Source organism: Festucalex cinctus, chromosome 13 (assembly GCF_051991245.1).
Source record: "Festucalex cinctus isolate MCC-2025b chromosome 13, RoL_Fcin_1.0, whole genome shotgun sequence".
Lineage (NCBI taxonomy): Eukaryota > Metazoa > Chordata > Actinopteri > Syngnathiformes > Syngnathidae > Festucalex > Festucalex cinctus.
The window spans coordinates 3,250,729-3,267,471 of record NC_135423.1 but is presented as its reverse complement, the minus strand read 5'-3'; the positions used below and the strand labels follow the sequence as shown (position 1 = coordinate 3,267,471).

Below are 16,743 nucleotides of genomic sequence, written 5' to 3'. Positions count from 1 at the left end.
AACAACAAAAAACGTATAAATACATCTTTGGGACACTTAAAAATTAAAAAACGTATTTATACGTTATTGGGAGTAAATGAGTTAATCATCACTGTAAACGACAACTTCACAAATATCACGTTTGCGCCACAGTAGTTGTCACTTGTTCAGTTTTTTGTGATACTTATTGCAAATGGATCAAACAAAAAAACGTATAAATACGTCTTTGGGACACTTAAATTATTTAAAAAAAAAAAACGTATTTAAATATTATTGGGAGCAAATGAGCTAAGGGCGATCATCTTTCATTTCTGCACCACACAACCAGAAAGGACAAGCTAAGTGCGCCCGCTCAAGCGTCTTTCACTTGTTCAAACTGGTCTTAGCGGCTCCTTTCTGGCTTTAAAGTCCTTAAAAGGTGCTTTGCCGGGGCCCCCCGCCGGGTTCAGACTTTAAGCAGAGGCAAACGGAACGGTATTTACAGCTTCCACGGCAGCGTTGACTTTGGATTTACTTTCAGACGGGGACTTGAAATGATGACATTTCGCTCGTCTGCCGGCGGACGTCATGCTGCTGCCAGTAAAGAGGGGACATGATTGCTACTTGACAGTGTCCTGGAGTAAAAATAGGGAAATGAAAAAAGAAAAAAAAAAAAAAGAGACTGTTTGCCGCTGGATTTCTTTTAGTAGTTGCCATGTTTTGTTTAGTTTTTTTGTATGGGATGATCGTCAGATGGAAGCAAGTCGCATTTGTGTCCGAAGCCAAGTCGAGTTCCTACTAAATTTCAAGTCACTCCTTGGATTTGGCAAGTCATTGCTGGTGTACATCTCTCTAATAAAAGACGATTTGATACATATTTACATTCACGAAGTCTGATATAATTCAAAAACGGTTCATTTGAAAGTGGACTCGATTCGGTTTGATTCAGTGGGATTATGATTTGATAGATATTCAACTTGCAATATAAATATAATGATATATTTGTGTGGAATAGGGACGAGTTCCATCCAGCCATCCATCCATTTTCTTAAACCACTTACTCCTCACAATGGTCGCGGTGGGTGCTGGAGCCTATCCCAGCCGGCTACGGGCAGTAGGCGTGGTGCACCCTGAACTGGTTGCCATGCAGCTAATTGCAGGACACAGAGACGAACAATCATCCACACTCACAAGCACACCTAGGGACAATTCAGAGCGTCCAATTAACCTGCCATGCTTGTCTTTAGAATGCGGGAGGAGACCGGAGTACCCGGAGAAGACCCAGGTAGGCACGGGGAGAACATGCAAACTCCACCCAGGAAGGTCGAAGCCCGGACTCGATCTTGCATCCTCAGCACTGGGAGGCGAACGTGCTCATAGGGACGAGTTGTCATTTTCAATGAACAAATAGAACAATGAAAACAGCATAGGCCCCAGAATTGAACCCTGTGGAACGCCATACGTTCCATTATCCATGTCAATTCATACCACTTTCTTTTTTTTTGCTCGACATAGTTAAAGGATAAGGGTTCAAATAATGACTGGATGGATGGTTAGTCGGAAGGGATGAACATAATAAAGAAAGCACACGACGTACCATCACAACAGCCACAAGTCGACGAACCGAGCGCACCAAATTCCCCGCAGTCACGAAATCATATGACTCGAGTGCGACCTCCGCCGAACCTCTGAGAATGACACACTGAACCCAGGTTAAGAATCAATGTTCTATATTTATGCAACAATAATAAAAAAAAACAGTAATACTACAAAAACAGATTTTGAGGACTCATGTCATGTATAATACGCAAATACAACAGCAGTAAAAGTTAGTGAGATGGAAAAATCGTAGCCTCTTCTGCTGGCTATTTAAGTTATTTTGGGAAACTGGTAGTCCTGCTTGTTTTTTTTGTTGTTGTTTTTTTCCCCCTTTAGAGAGAGCTCAGAATTGTAGTAGAATTGTTGAATTGGTAGTCCTGCTTTTATAGTACCTTCCCTCGTAGTCTCTCATCTCTTTCGCAATTGTGTAAAGAACATAACACCTGAATCCAAAATCAATAACCCTTGGCTCTCCCTCCATGATGCATTCTTCATGTGGTGGCCTCCGCATTTGGCGTTTTAGCATTTTGGTGGCTGGCCGGGGTTGTGTGCTACACACCAAAAATAAATAAATAAATCTTCCAAAAATAAAACAAACATCACACTAGCTTAAAAATGACCGTAGCAGTCGAAGTGGAAGTTGGAGTCGAGTCTCAATGTCGAGTCTTTCATAAATTTGAGCCAAGCGCGTCTTCAACAGCTAAATCGGGGATTTCATTTTGACTCCAGGCGAGTCATGTGACTCGGGTTACATCATATTGGACAGCAGCTCTGCGAAAACCTTTCCCAAAGTGGCGTAAAAAAAAAAAAAAAAAAAAAAATCCTCACGGGCGGCTCGGCGCTCGACCTCATGCAATATTTAACCGGTAGTGTTGACAAGAAATTGGTTTTAAGGAATTGAAAGTCTCCCCCCGCCCCCAACCCGAAGCATAATGCATTTTCTGAACGCTGCCGGAGCCCGTTGATGTCGTATGCGGGCCCCGCGGCTACGCTTCATTATGGGAGAAACCACCTCCCTCTGAGCGGGATGCGCTTTTTTTCCCAATCAAAGGCGGACAAGTGCGCCACTCCAAAGGAGTGGCAAGGGAGTCAAAAGCGTGACCAATAACGGCAGCGAGTCAGAGATGACTTTTTTGTTTTTGTTTTTTTTGTTTTTTTGTATGGCGGTGACTCCCCCGTTGGCCGTCAAATGATGAAATTGGCTAAAAGAGCAGGAAGAGATAAAGGTGGAATATGGTGGGCAATCTTCGGCTTGAAAGCGGATAACAACCTCTCCAGTGTATTGAGAGCTATGTATCATCGAACAGCTTCAAAAAAAAAAAAAAAAAACATACAGCACCTCATTTATTTTTCAAGCACATGCACGGTGTCATGTGGAAAAAAGCTTTTGATGGCCAAACTCATCCATGATGTTGGTCAACAATTACTTTCCATACATTGTGATTTTATATATATATATATATATATATATATATATATATATATATATATATATATATATATATATATATATATATATATATATATATATATATATATGTATGTATTAGGGCTGCACAATATATCGAAAAAATATCGTGATATTAGCCCATGCAATATGCATATCGCAAAAGACATGCAATAAGTTTCATATGGAATCTTGTGCTTTTGAATTTGACCAGTCAGCTGCTAACGAAAATGTGCACGGCCATCCAATAGTTTAGATTAGATTAGATTAGATTAGATTAGATTTACAGATATGGGAACACTGTCTTTCCACAATTTACAGATATGGGCTTTTCATAACGTGTGGGGGTGATTTTGTCCTAAATTTTGTCCGGCTGTATTTTGCCATTTTGTGTTTGTTTTGTAAACAGCGGGACGTTTCTGTGGAAAGACAAGTGTTTACACCCCTCCAGCCAATCGCAGAGCGGGGGGTGGCGTGTCGCAAACGGGGCCGGGCGAATTTCCCGGCTGCGTGACGTAAACACTGTCTTTCCACAGAAACGTCCCGCTGTTTACAAAACAAACACAAAATGGCAAAAAAACAGGCTGGAGGGGGTGGGGGGTTAGGACAAAATCACCACCAGACATTAACAGCAGCCCAGATTTGTTTGTTTGTTTAAATCCTGTATTTAAAAAGTGCCTTTTCAAGAGTGAAACTGGCAGACTGGGCCTTCGTTCCGCAAAACCACAATCGGAAAACAAACTTCTGTCTTGACAAGCAGAACAATGTTCGGTTTTACTGAAAGTTACAAAGGCTTGGAACATTTGCAGTAAATGTACTTTCATTTTATTAAGATGAAACGTTCAATCAACACGTTTGTCTCATCAGTTTCACAAAACAACAACCTGCTAGGATGCTTAAAAAGGTTTTTTTAATCAATCTCCTATTGAAATCCTGCACTTGATGATACGCGCTTTAAGAATAATTAAGTGACAGTGAATGCGAAGAGGCTGCTGCATTGTCAGTGGAACAATACAAGTTAATTGGCAAGGCCCGAGGCGGCCGAGGCCCTTCGTTTGTACTCCGGCTTCATCTTGGTTCATGATGGAATTAATCGAGTAAAGCGCTGGAGGTGGCGAGGAGTGGACGCTACATTTCCGCTTCTTTAAAAAATGTCCGCGGTTTATCTGATGCTTATCACTCCTCACGCTGCCTTTTTTTTTTTTTTCCAGCTGCGATTGATTACTATCTTTGGATCATATTGTGTAAAGACTACACTTGGCACCGCTTTCGTCCTTATCAGATGATTACTGTTTTTTCCTCAAAATGCAATCTAGGAGATGGCTCACTTTATATAACAGGTATGTTTTCATTTTTTGTTCCCTTGAAGGCCCGATATCCTCTTTCAAATACGTCGAGCCTTGTTTCCATCATGCGGGACGATTTGGTGTTACAGTAACCCCGACGATTCATGGGGGCTATCGCCAAAAAACGAGGGTAATGAGAGCTACGAGCAGCTATAAAGGGCCCTCGCACCCCTGGCCACGTTGAGGTTCTTGCCCGTTGGGGTTCCGATAGACAATATAAGACGATATAACTGTTTTTGCCAGGCATTACGTGTGTAAAGTTTCATGTGTATTTGCGTTAAAACCAGCATCATTTTTGTTTACAAACAGCACAACAGCGTGCAAAGAAATAAAAAGCTTTCAATAAATTTTCATCTTTAGCTCAAACACCCGAAGTTTGAAGACGATCGGAAGAATTCTGTGGGAGTTTGTTAAAATATGACCTTGATAAAACCCTAAAAATGATGCCAAAAGTAAAATCAAAATGGCTGACTTCCTGTTAGGTTTAGAGTATGACTGTAAAAGACTTTTTTTTTTGTGGGTCTTAGGCAATTAGATATGCCTGCCAATTTCCATAGACATAGGTTAAACTTTCTACAAGGATACTTTGTTTAACAATGTATAGGGATCACAACGGAGCCATTTTTAAGAAACTGCACAGTAACCCGATAAAATACAAAAGCTTTTGCCAGGCCTGACAAAGCTTAATGAGTTTTAGCCTAAGTTTAGACCCTCAAGACTTGAATTAGCTTACACCTCAAACTATGATCCCCAAACATATTTTATAACACTACACCTTACAGTAGTGTTACCTCTTCTGCTAACAGCCCAGGTTGAAGTTAACATCTCCCCTGACGTCCAAAGATCCTTAAACAGTCAGGATCCTTTAACTCCTTCTTTGGTCCTATCAGTTAGGTCTTGAGTGGCATTTGGTGGCATCTTAGGGCTTTTTACAAATAGCACAAAAGGTTTTTCAGTATATATCTAAGGATGGTTTCCTTGCTATTAACCTAGCTAAGGCAGCTAATGCTGTCCCACCTAGTTGGTTACGTCCAAACCGTACCACAACAGACGAAACTGAGCTGAACCAGCTAAATCCTGCACTATTTTCCTCAACTGAGATTCTGATGTTTTGCCCTTAGGTTCGTCTGGAGTGGCCAACGGATCTCGCGGTGAGCCCCCTGGACAACTCGCTGTACGTCCTGGACAACAACGTGGTGCTCCAGATCTCCGAGAACCATCAAGTGCGCATCGTGGCGGGCAGGCCCATGCACTGCCAAGTTCCCGGCATCGACCACTTCCTGATGAGCAAGGTGGCCATCCACGCCACCCTGGAGTCGGCCAACACGCTGGCCGTGTCCCACACCGGCGTGCTGTACATCGCCGAGTCGGACGAGAAGAAGATCAACCGGGTGCGGCAGGTGTCTACCAACGGCGAGATCTCCCTGGTGGCGGGGGCGCCGAGCGGCTGCGACTGCAAGAACGACGCCAACTGCGATTGCTACTCGGGCGACGAGGGCTACGCCAAGGACGCCAAGCTCAACGCGCCGTCGTCCTTGGCGGTGTGCCCGGACGGAGAGCTTTACATCGCCGACTTGGGCAACATCCGCATCCGCTACGTGCGCAGGAACAAGCCCTACCTGAGCCCCCTCAACATGTACGAGGTGTCGTCGCCCATCAACGACGAGCTGTACCTGTTTGACGCCAACGGCAGCCACGTGTTCACCCAGAGTCTGACTACGGGCGACCACCTGTACAACCTGACCTACACGGGGGCGGGCCAGCTGAGCACCATCACGGACAAGAACAAGAACGTGGTGACAGTCAGACGGGACACCACCGGGATGCCCCTGTGGATCATGACGCCCGACGGGCAGACCTTTTGGTTCACCATGGGCACCAACAACGCTCTGAAAAGCGTGGCGGCGCAAGGCCAGGTGCTCGCTGTCATGACGTACCACGGGAGCTCCGGGCTGCTTGCGACCAAGACCAATGAGAACGGGTGGACCACTTTCTTTGAGTAAGTAGTGTTTTATGTCAGATCTTTTGGCTTTTTTTATGGATAGTACAAAAGGGGGTTATTCGGTTCATTCGGGGTTGAGTGCACTGTGAATAACAGGCTGCTGTTCATTTACGAATCTGGAGCTGGTCCAGGCTGTGGACCCTCATTCGACACTGCCAGGGCAACAAATGTGCTCCAAATATGCCCGACATACCATGTTTTCTCCTTGGAAAATGACTCAGAACATGACGGGGCATTAGGGAACAAAATGACAACCGTGGTAAACCGTATCGTGAGGAACCGTGGGAAAACTTTGCAAGCTGGGAATGCATAGAAAAAAAATAGTTTCGAACAATGCCTGCTCTCCTGACGGCAGAGAATATACAATGGAACCTCCATTTTATGGACCCAGAACCACCAACAGGCAGAACATAGTGTCCAGTCCCCTCAACATGCCCATCTGTAAGTACCTTTCAAAGTCTGATGATATCTTGTCATAGATGAACAGAATTGAATGTAGACTACAGCAGGTTAAAAAGCGGATCAGTGTGGCGGCCATGTTGGCAGGGGATACTTTCCCATCAAAACAATGTGTGGCAGGTGAGAGAGTCCCTAGAAATGTAATGGTGTATCGACGTTAGCTTAGCATCTGCTGTAGGCGCGCAGCTAGCTCAAAAGGATCATGTCGTATCGACCTGTTTATACGTGTAGCTGTTGTTTTTACTGGAGCATCTCGTGTAGTTCTCTTGACCATGTTATTGTTGGAATAGTACATAGTTTGTTTTTTTTCTTTTTAAAGCCCTTATCTATCGAAACACAAAGATGTTGGCTCATGAGTACGACTAGATGCACGCCAGTATTCTCCCCACAAGCGCCAAATTCGGATAATCTTTCAAACGTTTCAGACATTTTCAAGCTATGACAAAGATAAACAACACTTTTTAGACCGTGATATGAAGTACTCCCACGTAACGGACAATCGGCTCTACTTTGACGAGCCCTTCACCCAATTAGTCCCTTAAATCGAGGTTCCATTGTCGTTTAAATGTACCCTTAGGGTAGGGTCAGGATGAGGACAAGGGTAAGGGGTCTAAACGTTAGTGGCTCGCTTTAGTGTTTTGGCCACCTGCGCCGCCATTTGAGTCGTTTATCTGAGTTCACAACCTCCTGTCTCCAACACGTTGCTGTGAACATCACTCACCGGGCAAGAGCGGCGCCAATACAGACGTAATCCCATTTCTGTTATCGTCGAAAACAGGATTAGCGCCTGCTATAGAGCCGTCCTCATCTGCTCTCTGGCGTGTAATGACACAGCGGATATGCTCATCAGAGTAGCGTTGGAACGCGGAATTCCGTTTTTGCCGTCACTTCCTGTAGGCAATCCGTCCCGTCGCTTAATAGCCGGCGCCGAGGGGAGCGCGTGGTGTTCCGAGAAGGAAAAAAAAAAAAAAAAAAAAAGAAGTGCGATGAAGCGGACGGTGCTGATCAGACATCTGTCTCACCTCGCCGGAGGAATAGACGGGCCTGATGCATCATCAGACGCTCGCTTTCATCCGAGCTGACACTCATCACCTGTCTTTGATTTGCTCCGCGCGCTCGCAAGATGGCGTCGCATGTGTAGTAGGGATAAATGGACACGGAAAGATCTGATTGGTCCGGCGCGCTCGCCGGCTGCTTGTCGGTACATCTGCACAGTCCCGTGAGGGGGGGGATGGGCCCCACTTTGGCGCTCAAGGGCTCCATTTGATTTTTAAAGCGGACAGATGGGCCAGGTCATTCGTAAATGAGGTAAAGAAAAAAATTGAAAACATTTTTAACTCATTCACTGCCAGCCATTTTCAAAACAGAGGTTCCTAATATTGGCAGCCATTTTAGGGCATTTTCACGGATCTTTTCAGTCCTACATACCTACATAGTATGTAGGTGGGAATTGCCTAGTACCTGACGATTCGATTCGTATCACGATTCACAGGTCACGATTCAATTCGATACCGATTTAATCCCGATACGAATTTAGAAGTCGATTGTTGCGATTTTTTTTCATTCAAATTTAGAAAATACTAATCCGTAGGGGTGTGAATTGCCTAGTACCTGACGATTCAATCCGTATCACGATTCTTAGGTCACGATTCGATTCGATACTGTGTGTGATTCTGAGGTGCCTAAATGTGTCTGACTTTCAATGCGTTGGAATTTCTCTTCCTCGGGAATTGACGAAACAAGCCAAGATTCCTCCCAAGTATTTATCTCCTGCTCAAAAGCTGCGCTATTGACGAATCCAAAATGATGCGTACGCCGCCATCTACAGAAATCTGTTAGTGGTTTACAAACCTCAATTTCATTTTGCATTTACAAAAAAAAAAAAATGAATAACCAACTTCGGTGTTAAAACTTCACAAATTGGACCGTACTTTTTCCAACCGTGGTCTGAGAGAGAGCCAACACAAGAGCTGCATCAAGAAGTCACAACACCCACTTTAGAGAATTATCATTTAACATCTTTATCGTGAGTTTGTGTTTTTTTCAGTGTGAGTGCTGTGTGCGTCGTATTTAGAAAAAAAACTAGACCAGCCCTTGTCCTTCAGGCTAATGTGATCCATGAATAAATTAGCTTTTAATCATGTTTGAAAGACACCGCGGGCTACTTTCTGTTCAATTCAATCACTCGTGGCTGGTTTTGTTATTAATATAATCCATAAATTGCATTATGCACTCATTCCAAAACAATCCAATTCATAGTAATAACACAAGGTTTTTAATTGGTGTGCTGGTCCGAAGTCATGCAGAGGCACCGGTGAATGTTCCATTTGCGGAAGGTTCCCTGGCGATTTTTTTTTTTCGGGGAGCTCATATTATTTACCTACCTGTGCCAGTCCGCTCATCAATGTTTCATCTCAGCCAATGACGACTGTTTGTTTTCCTTCCATAATTAGCTTTGAAGGTCACTCCGTCTCCTCGGGGGACTGCAGTGAAAGTTGTCAGAATTGAAAATCTGGCCTCTAAACTTTGTATTATTTCAGCCATGTTCACATGTTGGAGCCACACGGGAAAAACAGAAGAAAATGCTGCAACAAATCAAAAAAAAAAAAAAAGCACTCGCTCTTTTTTTCCCCGCTACTTTACGCTACTACTTTCCTATTTGCCAGGGCATGCCACAAATAGGTATGTAGTATCATAGAAAGAAACTAACAAAAAGTACATTTTTGTGGCGGCTGATGCAGTGCGTAGGCGGAGACTCCAGCCATAAATCAGTATTTGGAAGTAGCATACAGCTGAGGTGGTCACATGACTGCTGGCCTCCCGTTATTGTTTCCACAGTCTTCACTCAAGACGCATCCTGACATTCTCCACTCTGCGCGGCACTCGAGTTAGCGATTAGCGGCTACGCCGGGAGGACGGCGAGGCGCAATGTCCAGTCTATTATTATTGGGGACCCCCCCCCCCCCCCTCCTTGCTTCTACGCGAAAAGGTCACGGCGCTGGCGTGTGACACAGATGTGATGCAATATGAAGGGACTCGTGGGCATCCGACGGGAAGGCAGTAACCCCCCCCCCCATACTCCTCCTCCTCTTGACCACAGGAAGCGAGCCAAAAGACAGCTGAGTCCCAAGGAGGTTGTTTTGAGTTTGGGAGACCAAAAAAAAAATAATAATAATAATAATTCTGACAAAAACAACAAATAAAAAGTGAATTGGGAATTGAGTACACAGAAAGATTTGAATTTCAAAATGGGAACTATCTGGACCTGTTATTTTTAACTCATTTGCTCCCAATAACGTGTAAATACGTTTTTTTCTAATGTTCTAAGTGTCCCAAAGACGTGTTTATACGTTTTTTTTGTTGTTGTTGTTTTTATGCTAGAGCATACAGAAGGCTTTGATGCAGCCTCTCAACTGCAAAGAACGGTTGCAGAAATGGTAGTTATTACACAAACGGCCAGCAGGTGTCAGCAGAGCAAAAGAGATCAACCAGGGCCATCTAGAAAAAAAGCTAAATTACTCACAATTTTAAATAGATTTGTGAAAACTGATGAAATTTAGCTCTCTTCTAATGCTAATTGCTGCAAAACGGAAACAATATAGAAACATACTTATTTTTCCTGATGAAAGACGAGATTTGAATCTTTCTTTTGATAGGTTCCATGCTTTTATAGCAATAGAACACAATATTCTGTGGTCCTTGCAAAATCAGTCAAAATCCAGTAAAACAGCCGGAAGCGAACGGGATTGCGAAATGTGAAAATGGCGGCGAGTGAATGAGTTAATGTGCTAAGGGAAATGAATGTCAAATATGTTATGGGGAAAGTTTGGCCTCAACTGGAATGGATGGGGATATTTTGGGGGGTGAAAAATGTTGAATTATGGCGGGGGGGGGGGCATAACTTTTTGGAATATGTTGAATTGGATTGATGTGTATCATTGTGAAAATCATGTGAAAATAGGAATAATATGTGTGACCCTTCAGCCTTCAACAAAATCCATCCATTCATTTTCTTGACCGCTTATTCCTCACAAGGTTCGTGGGGATGCTGGAGCCTATTCCAGCTGGCTTCGGGCAATAGGCGGGGCACACCCCGAACTGGTTGCCAGCCAATCGCAAGGCGCACAGAGACGAACACACATCCACACACTCAATCACATATCGGGACAATTCAGAGCACCCAGTTAATCTGCCATGCATGTCTTTGGAATGCGGGAGGAGACCGGAGTACCCGGAGAAGACCCACGCGGGCACGGGGAGAACATGCAAACTCCACCCAGGAAGGCCGGAGCCCGGACTCGAACCAGAGTCCTCAGTACTGGGAGGCGGACGTGCTAACCACTCGTCCACCGTGCCGCCCACCTTCATCAAATCAATTATCAAAATAATCTAATATTTTTAATAAGGGAATAATTTCTTTGGTTTGCCATCAAAGCAGGCTGATAATCTTTGTGTTGAGTCAAAAACATTTTTGACGATTTACAAAACCAGTAGCAGAATCATAATTAATTTGCACGTTTCCTACTTTGTCAATTTGATATAATTTGCGTTAGTTGCACAAACTACACAAAATAAACAATATTTTGAGTGGATGTGTGTCTGCTATCGGCAGCAGGGCTTGGCCCCGAAACAAAGCGAGTTGGGGGGAGGAAACGTCTTCAGCTACAAATGACTTTAGCATTTAGCGTCTTTGGAAGTGGAACACTAAACTGCTCCCGTAGTGCGGCTCGGCTCGGATTACTTTTATCTCCGGGAGATGATTCCTCTCCCGCTCTTCCTGTCCATATTGGATATTTGAGATGGCAGCGCTGAGGAAATAAACCAGCGCCCGCCCGCCAGCCTCATTTATTCGAGGCTTTTGCCGTGGCAGGCGGCACACATGCAAAGAAGGCTCCTTTTCAATCGCTATTCGGCGCGCGTGATCGCCCCTCGTCCTCGTGTAACGTAAGCGCTCGCGATCGGCCGCATTCTGGAACAGTGGCGCGGTGACAGCTTTCAAATTGTTCGCCGCCGATGTGCCGTCGGGAGCCAGATGAAACAATCTGGCCCCGTCGTGTCGCCGCGTGTCACAAAACGCCGCTTTTTGGGCGCAGGTGGGGAGGAGGCCGGGCCGCACCTCGCCGCCGCTTAATGAGATGAGGCGATGCGGCCGCTCGTCTGTTAAGCCGTTTCAGGCACTTTGACAGGATTGCGACGACGGGCTCTTCATCGCTCCTCTTGACAGTTTGTATTCAGGTGAAATGTGTTGTGATTGCTAACAATTTCGGGATCACACCGGGGACAAAATGGCAGCCGGGCTCGGTCCTTCTACCTCTCTGAATAGCAAAAAATAAGATAGTCACCTTTAAAAAAATAAAAAATAAATAAATTTTATGTTGTGTTTTTAACCGTGTTTCTTAATTATTGAGTGCCACTGCCACCTACTGTATTGGATGTGCAATGAAAATATATTTGTACGGAAAAAAAAAAAAAAAAAAAAAAAAAAAGTTCCCTGGTCACATGCAAGAAGGACTGATTTAAGCCAACCACATAAATTTTTCTTCACATTTGGTAGCTTAATGCTAACACATATTGCAAAATGTTATATACGGGCTAACAGAAAGTCGATACATTTAATTAAAAAAAAAAAAAGAATGTTACTGCATCTTAGTTTTGATGGTCTACATTTTCATGATCAAATCTGATATGTTTGCATGTATGATACTGACCCCGAGTGGCCAAGGTGCACACACCAGAAGGATTTTGTACATTGAAATAATAAAACGTTGCAAAATCTGTTTAATACTTGCATTCTTTTTTTTTTATTACGTTATTAGTTTTTATTTGTTATAAAGTACAATACTTTTATACTATTTTATACTATTATAAAATTGTTTTATACTATTATACTATTATACTATATAAAAGTTTGAGAAGCCCCTCTTTGAATGTAGTATTATGTTGATTTAGCGTATTCCCATTAGTTGGACTCATCCTTACACTTGTAAGACAGTTAATAATGTTAAAAAGTATTTCTGCCTGTACAAAATTGTTTTATACTATTATACTATTTTTTTTTATACATTACAATAATTTAATGCTTGCTTGTGTCTGGAAAAAAAAAAATACCAAAATTAACTAACCCACTCCCACCGCTCAGGTTGCGTCAGACTTGCACTGGGCACAAAAATTAATAATAATAATAATAATAATAATAATTAGTGGTGCCAGTTGATTTAATCATTTTTAATCATAATTAATCACATGACTTCATCAATTAATTTGTGATTAATCGGTTATATTTGTTCAAAATGTATAATAAAATATTTATTTATTTATTTGTTTATTTATTGAGTTTTTAATATTCTTGTTCAGTGTTCGCCAACATTTCATGGGGGGGGGTCTGTGTGGCCGAATGGGCTTGTGGGTGGTGACCACTGCTCGTGTATTAATACTTAACGTATGCGGCCGTTGCTAATCCCACGCTGCCGTGTTTTGCGCAGGTACGACGGCTTCGGCCGTCTGACCAACGTCACTCACCCGACGGGCCGGGTGAGCAGCTACCGCGCCGACGCCGACAGCGCCGCCGTCCGCGTCCAGGCGGAGGGCGCCGCCAAGGAGGACGTTACCATCAGCACCAACCTGTCTGCCTCGGGCACCTTCTACACGCTTATGCAGGGTGAGTGCAAGTAGTTTTCTTGAAATACTGGTGCCTTCATTTTTTTTTTTTTAGACGGGGCTAAAGTATTTGTACTGTATACATAAGTAGCGGTGCAGATATAATACTGATTCAACTCCTTTGAATTTATGCTCTCAAAATATATTCCCTTAACTTTGCTAACATTGAAATGACTAAAAAAAAATGCTAAATTAGCTAATGATAACTGAATAATTAGGAGACCGGGGATAGTTGTATCAGGGTTAAGTCGTCACGTTGCAGCTTTCTTCTCCACCAGAGGGCGCAACGAAAAAGTGGAATACTAGTTTTCTTAAATGGTAAAATAGCACATTGTGAGCTGACATGAGTGCCAGTTATCTGTTTGTTCAAAATGTTCAACTTCCTATTTTTAAGCTAACTTTGAACGAGAGCAAGTTTTAGCCAACATGGTCGTTTGGGGCAACTTGTCTCAGTCATGGGGTTTGTTGTCACATATGCAAAGAATGGGCTAATGAAAAATGCACCTCTGGCAACTCTGTTTACTTATGCCAGAATTGTTCTTCCGATGATGAGTCTGAAGAATGAGGAAATTAGTTTGCGATGTTTTGTTTCATTGTTTAAAAATGGATTTTCCAGTTGTTGGAACTTCCACGTCATCACCGGTTGAAGTTTCATGATGAACCATCCATCCATCCGTTGCTTTATTATTATTTTTTTTATTCAATTGAATCTCAAATTTCCAGTATAAGGGAAGCAAATCAGGCATTTGAGGCTTAGCGCTATGACCTACACTATATGCAAGCAGTTACTAAGGACTTTACTATATTTTATGTTAAAATTTGCTCGACGACTATGACCAATTTTCAAGATCAATGACAAACAATTTCTCTGACTGAAAAAGCAAGCAAACAAAAAAAAACAGGAGAACAAGGATAATAACATGTCACATGTTCACGCCCTCTATTTGATGGCTTATAAATTTGTCCTTGTTTTATTAGTTGCAAAATCCAACGTGACATCCTACCCCATATAGTGTGACAACTTACCCATTGGTGGGGTAACATGTCACATGTTCACGCCCTCTATTTGATGGCTTATAATGTTGTCCTTGTTTTATTAGTTGCAAAATCCAACGTGACATCCTACCCCATATAGTGTGACAACTTACCCATTGGTGGGGCAACATGTCACATGTTCACTCCCTCTATTTGATGGCTTATAATTTTGTCCTTGTTTTATTAGTTGCAAAATCCAATGTGACATCCTACCCCATATAGTGTGACAACTTAACCATTGGTGGGGTAACATGTCACATGTTCACGGCCTCTATTTGATGGCTTATAATTTTGTCCTTGTTTTATTAGTTGCAAAATCCAACGTGACATCCTACCCCATATAGTGTGACAACTTACCCATTGGTGGGGTAACATGTCACATGTTCACGCCCTCTATTTGATGGCTTATAATTTTGTCCTTGTTTTATTAGTTGCAAAATCCAACGTGACATCCTACCCCATATAGTGTGACAACTTACCCATTGGTGGGGTAACATGTCACATGTTCACGCCCTCTATTTGATGGCTTATAATGTTGTCCTTGTTTTATTAGTTGCAAAATCCAACGTGACATCCTACCCCATATAATGTGACAACTTACCCATTGGTGGGGCAACATGTCACATGTTCACTCCCTCTATTTGATGGCTTATAACTCTGCACTGACACAAAGTACGAAAATGACATGAATACAAAAAATATTCCCAAGACTTTGGTCTTTCCTCTGGTATATGTTTTGTTTATGTGTTGTTTCTCCGAATCGATTGCATCATCATTGTGAATGCTTCTCGGTTCACGTTCCTTCAACTGTCCCCGTTTTTTTCCCATTATTTGTGACATCCATATTTTTGGCACCAACAAGTTAACGCGTGTTGCTTCCCTACATCATAATGAAATGAAAGTGCGCCGGGCTAAAAGGCTGATTGGAATGCGTCTATTGATTTTGTGTCACGACTCACAATGGCGGCGACGCACACGAGACGCGCCGCGGCTTTTTGCTCGCAACTCGCCAATTTGTGTTGGGGCGCTCGCACCTTCTGACGTCCCTCCATTGTGTCGGACCGCTTTATCGATCGCTTGTTGATGGCGCTGAATTTTTTTTAATTTTTTTTTTTGGGACCAGCTGTCGAGCCCTCGCCCCATCCATCTTCTACGCTCCCGTCCTACTGACTCCTTTCACAGCTGAAACCGGAGACGTTCAGCTCTGGTTTCTCTCCCCCTCGTCGTCCCGGCCGCCGGTCACATCCGTGTCGTGACCTTGTCTCGGACATCTGTTCGCCAGCTCATCGGCGCCAGCAAGCTGGCCCGCTAATTAATTGCCGATTGTCTAAGCCGCAATGATAGTTAACTCATTCGCTCGCCGCCATTTTCACAGAAGCAATCCCGTACGCTCCCGGCTGTTTTACTGGATTTTGACTGATTTTAGCAAAGGCCCACAGAATATTGTGTTCTATTGTTATAAAAGCATCAAAAGAAAGATTAAAGTCTCTTCTTTCATCAGGAAAAAAAAGTAAGTTTCTATCTGTTTCCGTTTGCAGCAATTAGCATTAGAAGAGAGCTAAGTTTCATCAGTTTTCACAAATCTATTTAAAATTGTAAGTAATTGAGCTTTTTTCCCGATGGCCCTGGTTGATCTCCTTTGCTCTGCTGCCACCTGCTGGCCGTTTGTGTAATAACTACCATTTCTGCAACCGTTCTTTGCAGTTGAGAGGCTGCATCAAAGCCTTCTGTATGCTCTAGCATAAAAAACAACAACAACAAAAACGTATAAATACGTCTTTGGGACACTTACATTAAAAAAAAACATATTTACACGTTATTGGGAGCAAATGAGTTAAGTACTCACACTCTGATTTAAAATAGAAGTACAGATACTTTACTCATATATAAAAAATAAATAAATAAATAGTGATTCATATTGTACTTAAGAATTTACCCTTTTTTAGGTCCCAACTTCGTTGTTGATGATTGAAGATTGCTGCCAGATAGGGGCGAGGTTTAATTACAAGACTCCTCCCCAGGTTTCAGCATAGAGTATATCTAACACTCGCTTTTAATCAGAAGGGGCTGTATTAAAGCTGTCTTCGCACATTACTTACTGCTGCACGCCGCACAGCTAAAGTAAAATACCAACTCAAAAAAAAATACTTGGCTCTCGAAGGATTACCAGAATGACATAACAGTAAAAACAAAGCAGAGGTTTTATTCTGAAAAAGGAGGGATGTTGGATACCACTTTTT

At 42.9% G+C, this 16,743-nt stretch overlaps 1 protein-coding gene across 6 annotated transcripts in view; it reads left to right on the top strand.

The window, feature by feature from the left end:
* Positions 1–16,743, top strand: part of tenm4 (teneurin transmembrane protein 4) — a 321,917-nt gene that overhangs the window by 279,706 nt on the left and 25,468 nt on the right. For all 6 annotated transcript variants that reach the window (XM_077540676.1, XM_077540675.1, XM_077540674.1 and 3 more), the window contains 2 exons: positions 5,472–6,349; positions 13,294–13,469. In XM_077540676.1, the coding sequence (XP_077396802.1) occupies positions 5,472–6,349; positions 13,294–13,469 (1,054 nt within the window). The remainder of the gene's footprint in view (positions 1–5,471; positions 6,350–13,293; positions 13,470–16,743) is intronic.